At 32.3% G+C, this 8,545-nt stretch overlaps 1 protein-coding gene across 1 annotated transcript; it reads right to left on the minus strand.

Moving 5' to 3' along the window:
- Window positions 1-239: 239 nt before the first annotated feature.
- LOC134697647 (uncharacterized) lies at window positions 240-8,106 on the minus strand. Its single transcript, XM_063559930.1, has 4 exons — window positions 7,890-8,106; window positions 6,877-6,936; window positions 4,028-4,090; window positions 240-2,136 (listed from the first exon to the last, which is right to left on the minus strand). Exons 1-4 carry the CDS (start codon window positions 8,104-8,106, stop codon window positions 311-313), a joined length of 2,166 nt encoding a protein of 721 aa, XP_063416000.1. The 3' UTR covers window positions 240-310.
- Between the last annotated feature and the right edge of the window lie 439 nt (window positions 8,107-8,545).

An 8,545-nucleotide genomic window follows, 5' to 3' on the forward strand; every position in this document is an offset into this window, starting at 1 on the left:
TAAACATTTAAAAAAAAAATAATTAAATATTTCGTGGAAGGGCAGACTAAAATTGTTCAGTGGTTGAAGACTTTAAACCCTTATTTTCACACAATAAAATATGCTTTTTTAAGATATGCGTTTTCACCATTCAACTTAAAAGACTCGTCAAGTACTTTTGGTAAAAAAAAAAATTAGCTAGTCTAACACACCTACTCTGTTTTTGTTATTCATTAGAAAGGTATTTTACTTGACAAATGTATTTTATCTTTTAGTACTGTGAATTTCTTATGTTATACAGTCAACCTGATTTGTTTATGACAGACAGTTATTAAAGAACAATACAACTAGACTTATTTTTTCTTCGCAGTGCTTCTTCTCTACGGCACTGATCAAGTTCTTCCTTTTCTCTCTTGAGTTGTTGGTCATTTTTATATCTGTTTAATTCTTGGACAAATTCAGATTCCTCACCATGAGCCCTGATTGCCACTAGAATGTGTTTATTAGAAATGTTCACATGCTCTTTAAGTAGACACAATGATTCATTGCTTCCCAGATGACAAGCAGCCCACATGCATTTTTCTTTAGAATTCAACCACCATTCTTTTTCTAATAATGAATCTTTTATAGGTGGATGAATTAATATATGACTTGCAAGTCTTAATTTTGGTCTTTCCTGATGAAACAAATACCATAAAAATCCATAAAACTGGGATTTTTCTTTCTGTAATAGTTCTACATAACTGTCAAATTCATTAGTGATAAAATTGTGTTTAATGAAATCTACAAAGGTATCATCATCTAATGCTTCGTGTGTTGCTACATTGTCAATATTTCCATCTTTTATCTCCTTTATAAATCTTTCTAATAAATTTTGATAATGTTTGGGATAAATACGTAAACATAAATCTCTATTTTGATTGTTAATATGATCTTCATGTACTGTAGCAGTGGCTCTATTACGGTTTGATTTGCCGACACGCACATATTCTATAAGAAATTTACTACTACATTTACGCAAAGCAAGTGATAAACCTTCCAATGAGACAGTGTTTAATCCAAGGGTCAAACAGACTGCATCTGCAAAAGCTTTATGGACAAATTCACATGAATTATCTTCTTCATTGTATTTGAAATAAATACCATTATAACCTTTAATGGTGAAATTTGCCAAATGATTCAAAATTTCATAACTTCGAGATTCTCTAAGTGAACAAATGTTGGCAAGTTCTTTGAACATCAAGTTTTCTTCATTCCTAAAAATGTTTTCAATATGTTCAATAAAAACCTTTCCATCCTGACTAAGAATTAACAACAGCAAATAAAAGTGGTACTTTTTTCCTTCTTGGTCTTCCATCTGCTTTTGTAAATATATCACTTTGTCGATAAAAAGCTCTAGTGGGTGGTGAAAAAAGTCAACACCCCTTCTAAAATAATGGTCATTACATACAAATTTGTAACAACACTCAATAAATCCTACAGGTGTATATATGCGTGAAACATGCCTCAGAGTTCTTGTCGATATTCTAGGGTTTTCAGATTCAAGGTCTTCATCTCTATAGTCTAAGCATATATGTACCTTAGTTAAATCTTCTTTCAATGCATATTTAAAGTACTCATTTATCATAAGATATCGCTCATTTTCATCAAAAGTAAATTCTTCTTCCATATCAAATCTGAATCTTTCGAAGTCTTTAAAAAATGTAAAATCTCGGAGAGAATTTTCATATTCACACCAAATACTGCTTGGCATAGTCGTCACAATTAATATAAAAGAAGATCGTTTTATGAATTCTAACATATTTTGCAAAGGGCATTCCCAGTTTTTTGAAAATGTATGTTTTTCAAATGTACCACTGGATCCAAACATACCTTCTAACCAAATGATAGATTTATCGTTTGGATGTATATGTATACATGAATTCCATTGGTCGGGTGATGATATTATAACAGGATTCAAGTGGTTACCTGCTATCTCTGCATGAGTGTAATAGTACAATAATTCTTTAACCATAGATTTTTTTCCACACCCAAAATTTCCAGTAATGACAAGGAATTGTACTTTTTCCAGTTTTCTTATGGCTTCTAGAAAAGCAACTGTTTTATCCATTCTTATGCCTGTGTTAATGTGATTCTGTATGACAACCTTTGTTCTTGCTAAAACATAATATTTGGAATACTACAGTATATGTTTATTTGAGGAAAATTCATGTAGGAACAATGTGCATTTTATGTGTAAGAGCAAAGAAGGCTGTTTGTTTGCTTTGGGTTTTTTTTTTAAACATTCAAACCAAAGTATAATTGTTATTCCACTAGCATATAGAGTTTTGTCTGTGAGGATGATATACTTTGTATGAAATGATTACTTATTGCATTTTTTTTTAATTTAAATTTAAATACACTTCTATACTTCTAATACAATCCAACATTTTCTACATTTGAAAATGCCTGTACCAAGTCAGGAATATGACAGGCGTCGTCCATTCATCTGATGTGTTTTGTCATTTTTGTTTTGCCAAGTGATTAATAGGGACTTTCCGATTGAATATTCCTCGGAGTTCAGTATTTTTGTAATTTTACTTTTTATACACATTTATGAATCACTTTTTATGCACATTTATGTCTTTAAAGAGGGACGAAAAATACCAAAGGGACAGTCAAACTCATAAATCTAAAACAAACTGACAACGCCATGGCTAAAATGAAAAAGACAAACAAACAATGGTACACATGACACAACATAGAAAACAAAAGAATAAACAATACGAACCCCACCAAATACAAGGGGGCGATCTCAGGTGCTCCGGAAGGGTAACCAGATCCTGCTCCACATGTGGCACCCGTCGTGTTGCTTATGTGATATCACATGCGGAAAATAGTTTAATTCGGTAGGTCACATTCATGAAAGGGAAGGGGATTGAAGTTACGATCCAATATCATATTCTTAAACGGTTATTCCATAACGGTCAACCAACTCGTGATGGCGTCCGTAAAGTTTACGAAGGGATGATTTCAACATCACCCTTTGAAACTCTTTGTTTAATAGCTTCCTTGCGAGCAGCAACCCACTAACAAGAAAATCATGATAGGAAATGCAAGCACGGGAATATCGTATCAATTAGGAGATATAAACCCCGTATGCAGGTGCTGCTGGAATGTTGCTACTTAGAAATGGAACGTTCACAATTGGAAAGCTGAAATCATCTCTTTTGTCGTAAAGTTTTGTTTTCAACCGATCCTCATTGTCAATTTCTAGATGTAAGTCAAGATATGAAGCCGACTTAACTGTATCTGTAGTGTCCTTTACCTCTAGTTCAATGGGATTTTAAACTTTTCGTTGAAGTCTACAAACCCACTCAGTATTTCACATTAAAAATATATGTAAACCAACAAATTAATCAAGAACGTGTCCACAGTACACGGATGCCCCACTCACACTATCATTTTCTATGTTCACTTGACCGTGAAATTGGGGTAGAAACTATAATTTGGCATTAAAATAAAAAAAAGATCATATCATAGGAAACATATGTACTAAGTTTTAAGTTGGTTGAGCTTCAACTTCATCAAACACTACCTTGACCAAAAACTTAAGTGTGAAGCGGTACAGACGGACGGACAGACGAACGTATGCACAGACTAAAAATCATAATGCCCCTCTGCTATCGAAGTTGAGTCATAAAAACACTGGTTGTCCCTTGCAAACATATCCAGGACTAAAATGATACAAACCCCAATTAGGACCAATTTAAAAAATAAACTGTTAGATCAATAACAAAAGATATGTCTTGTATTTATGTAACCTTATCACAAAGTTAAACAATTATTATAGCTAATATTTCAGATGCACATGTAAGTCTCCCTTCCATGACAATCATAATTTTATTTCCATTTATTTTGAAACAAACTACATGACTTGTGTAGTGCTGAGAAAATATGGCAGAAATATGTTACAGGCAGACGGACAACCATTACCTAGTATTTCCCAATCTTTATTTTTCATTTGACCAAGGGCAAAAAAAATGTATTAACTTCCACAAAAACTTACCATCTAAATTATCCAAAGTCTCGCTAGTATGACTGTCTGTTCTTTCGACAGGGGCAGCTGATCCTATTTATAACAATAACATGAATTAAAAAGGTGAGAATATTTTATTCATCATCAGTATATTTAATATGTAGGTATAATGTACATATATAATACATGACATACATTGAAATATATATATATTTTTTAAAGTTGTCTAACTAACCTGCATGATCAATATCATTTTATACATGTTAGATGTATTACATTATTGTGTATTGTCCAATATTATTTTATACATGTAAGATGTATGACATTATTGTGTATTGTCCAATATTATTTTATACATGTTAGATGTATTACATTATTGTGTATTGTCCAATATTATTTTATACATGTAAGATGTATGACATTATTGTGTATTGTCCAAAATTATTTTATACATGTTAGATGTATTACATTATTGTGTATTGTCCTGTAATGTCACACTTGTGCTTATTTCAATGTTTAAGATTACAGAAAATGATTTTATTTTTATTGTTTTAAAGATTCAGCAGAAGGAATAGAAAAAAATATGACTAGAGGAACATGGCCTAAGCAGTAGGTCCAGTAAGACCACTTTTTGGCCCTAAAATACATGACGTATAGCAGTTTTAAAACGTTGTTAAAATGTAAACCTTAAGATATTAATTTAAACATAGAATACTTCTATTATCAATAATGTGGTCATTTTAATAAATTTCCATTTAAAAAAACTAAGGATTTTCTTATCCCAGGCATAGATAACCTTAGCCGTATTTGGCACAACTTTTTGGAATTTTGGATCCTCAATGCTCTTCAACTTTGTATAAATTGTTTGGCTTTATAAATATTTTGATATGAGCGTCACTGATGAGTCTTATGTAGACGAAACGCGCGTCTGGCGTACTAAATTACAATCCTGGTAGCTTTGATAACTATCTGCTATATAAATATGGGCTGTTTTGACAAAACAATGCACATGTATCGGGTACTAGCATTACAAAGTCATGCTATATTACTGAAATCTTAAAAATTTTAGCATTTGAGACAAATTTTAAACGGTTTCTGTCATAAATCGTAGTGGCCACATTTGTGTTCAATCTTAATATTCAAATATAAGTTGTATTTAATGATAATTCATAACCTGATAACATATATAAAGGTTGAGGATGAACATGGATGCAGCCATTTTCATTTTTGACAAAACCCATCTGAAAAGTGACCTATTAATATGTTAGATTTTTGTTGGCACATATGAATTACCAAACTGCACATGTAAGCAGCCTGGTTGGCATTCAATTCTTACTTGCATCTCATGTGCTTCACATGTGAAACTTATGTGCTTTTTTTAACAATTTCTGTACGGTTTATGGCAAATTTGACTTGTTTGCTGGATTTTAATATTTAAGCTTGAGTTGGAGGGCCTAAATCAGTTCAAATCTTTCACATAAACTAATTGAATCTACTAAAAGAGGGACGAAAGACACCAAAGGGACAGTCAAACTCGTAAATCTAAAACAAACTGACAACGCCATGGCTAAAAATGAAAAAGACAAACAGAAAAACAATAGTACACATGACACAACATAGAAAACTAAAGAATAAACAACACGAACCCCACCAAAAACTAGGGGTGATCTCAGGTGCTCCGGAAGGGTAAGCAGATCCTGCTCCACATGCGGCACCCGTCGTGTTGCTTATGTGATTACAAATCCGGTAAATAGTCTAATTCGGTAGGTCAAATTCATGAAAGGGAAGGGGATTGTAGTTACGACGTTAGGAACATATCCGATATCATTTGTGAAACGGTTATTCCATAACGGTCAACCAACTCGTGATGGCGTCCGTAAAATTTACGAAGGGATGATTTCAACTTCACCATTTGGAACTATTGGTTTAATAGCTTCCTTGTGAGCAGTAACCCTCTATCAAGAAAATCATGATAGGAAATGCAAGCACGGGAATATCGTATCAATTGGGAGATATATACCCCGTATGCAGGTGCTGCTGGAATGTTGCTACTTAGAAATGGAAAGTTCACAATTGGAAAGCTGAAATCATCTCTTTTGTCGTAAAGTTTTGTCTTCAGCCGACCCTCATTGTCAATTTCTAGATGTAAGTCAAGATATGAAGCCGACTTAACTGTATCTGTAGTATCCTTAAAGTAGACTCAAGTAGACACTTCAGTGTTTAAAAAGTTTTCAAAATCTTTCATCAGATGAACCTGCAGTTTTAAGCCAAAATCAGCCGTTACCAAACCTAATCCTTTGTGTTATTTTAACATGTTTAAGGCTTAAATCATTTAATTAGCAAATATGTGATACATATGATTTTTACACTTCAGTGACAACATTTTTCACACTGGTTTGGATCAGAATTTTATAAGACTAGCCTTGAATTAAAATATACAACCTCCTTATTTTGGTCTCATTTGACCAGGTCAAAAAGTAAGGTTTAGGTATGCTGTTTATGATAGCATCTGCAGCTAAGTCAACGATATATTAAGTTGTGTAAAGGCAAGTTTAAGAAGAACATCTAATGGTAGGTCTTTGATTTATGGTATGTAGTTGTATTGTAGTGGCACCTATCTTTCAATGAAGATTATTTGGTCCAGTCCAATCAGTCATCGTACTTTTGCTTACTTTACATATTTTATTATAGTACGTTAAGGTAAGAAAAACCACTACTTAGTGATATGTCAATGTGACATGTATATGGTATGTAGATGCGTTTGTATTGCCTCATCTCATTTCCATGGAGATTATTCAACCCACTTCCTTAATTATAATATTGTATATTAAGCATGCGAGTATCTATTTTTTATATATAACTTGATATGCCTATCATACCTGAAGAAAGGTTGATGTTCTCAGACTGAAATACAGTAACATTATTTGTTACTGATGTTCCTACAATATAGAATGAACAGGTAATTTATATACCTATATAATAAAATAATAAAAAATATATCAGGTAATTGATGTACCTACAATAGAGAAAAATCAGGTTATTGATGTACCTTAGATATAGAAATATCAGGTAACTGATGTACCTTTGATTTGGAAATATCAGGTAACTGATATACCTTTCGATAGAGAATTATTAGGTAACTGATGTACCTTTGATAGAAAAATATCAGGAAACTGTATAACTTAATGTGTCACAAAAGAGTAAAGAAATATTGGTGTTTCATTTTGTTTATACTTTTAGTTCTATTTACTTAAGTTTTACTTTATCTTATATACCTGGTTAATCATGCTGTTTTGTACATGAAACACCTGGCCAGTGTCTGGCTTACAAAGTTTTTATTTATAGCATATTTCATTGTCTAAGATAAGTTATTACCATATATTATACCTATATCATTTGCGTCTTTGTTAGATTAATTTGTATGCTTGTTTGAATATTTAAGTCAGCGTGATGTGCCGATGTTTTGTGTGTAATTTTACACGGTTTCTACAGCTGGGTCCTAATTATCGTCATATTATCCCAATATGACAGTTTTGGTTACTTACCCAATTCTTTCAAAGTTATGGAACAATGAATATTTGATGTATAGGTGGGAGGTTTAGCTAGCGATAAAAAAAAATTATATAACCCACTTTTTTTTTTTTTTTTTATATGCCTGTTTTAAAATCAGAACTATCTATGGCAGTTGTTTTTCACTTGTTCAGATTGTTGATTCATAACATTTGATTTCGGTTGTTTTATAGGCTCCCTGGTTTAGAATTTTCTTTGGAATTCAGTATTTTTGTTAAACTATTTTAAAAGAAGATTATGAATGTTCTTCTATAAAGCATCACGGCTTTCAAATTAAACAAGAAGAATACCAGGGTTAAGGCTCTTATAATAGTAGACGTACCTTCCTGTGACGTGCATGATAATTGTTGCTGAACCGTATTTGCAATATTCAAGGCACGGTGTATCTTTTCCGTGCTAACATTTGAATGTGTTAGACATAATTCATCTTCTTTTAAATATGAAATTGATTTTACATCTTTACCAAATTGTCTGCTTTCTGTTGATTTATTGAAATTTGTAACTTGTTTCTGGTTCACATTTGGAATTTGAATTGGCATAGACGATCCATGTTCAGTTAGAACTTCAGATTGATTTACATTATTTTTTTTGTGAGTGAAAGTTATAACATTTCCGTAATGTCCACTATCTGTAATATCTTGCCATGAATCAAGTTCATTTTCGACGAGAGGAGAACATGGATTGTTTTGATTGTCATTTAAAGTTTCACCCTTCTTATTTGCTACAACATTTTGTAATTTAACACTATGTTGATCACATTCTTCTATGCTGCTTTCCACATCATCATGATCACTGTTCGTGTAACATGCTGCTGCCCTGGCCATTTTAGACCTGGAAAATTCCAATATGAATTAGCATATTGTATAAATTAAAGAACCTTAGTGAGCACGCTCACATACCCCACGTTCCCACATTGTCATTGGAGAAATCAAATAAGTGTAAGGAAAAAATTGTATAAGAAAAAATATTGAATAATAA

This window comes from Mytilus trossulus, chromosome 14 (assembly GCF_036588685.1).
Source record: "Mytilus trossulus isolate FHL-02 chromosome 14, PNRI_Mtr1.1.1.hap1, whole genome shotgun sequence".
NCBI classification, from domain to species: Eukaryota; Metazoa; Mollusca; class Bivalvia; order Mytilida; family Mytilidae; genus Mytilus; species Mytilus trossulus.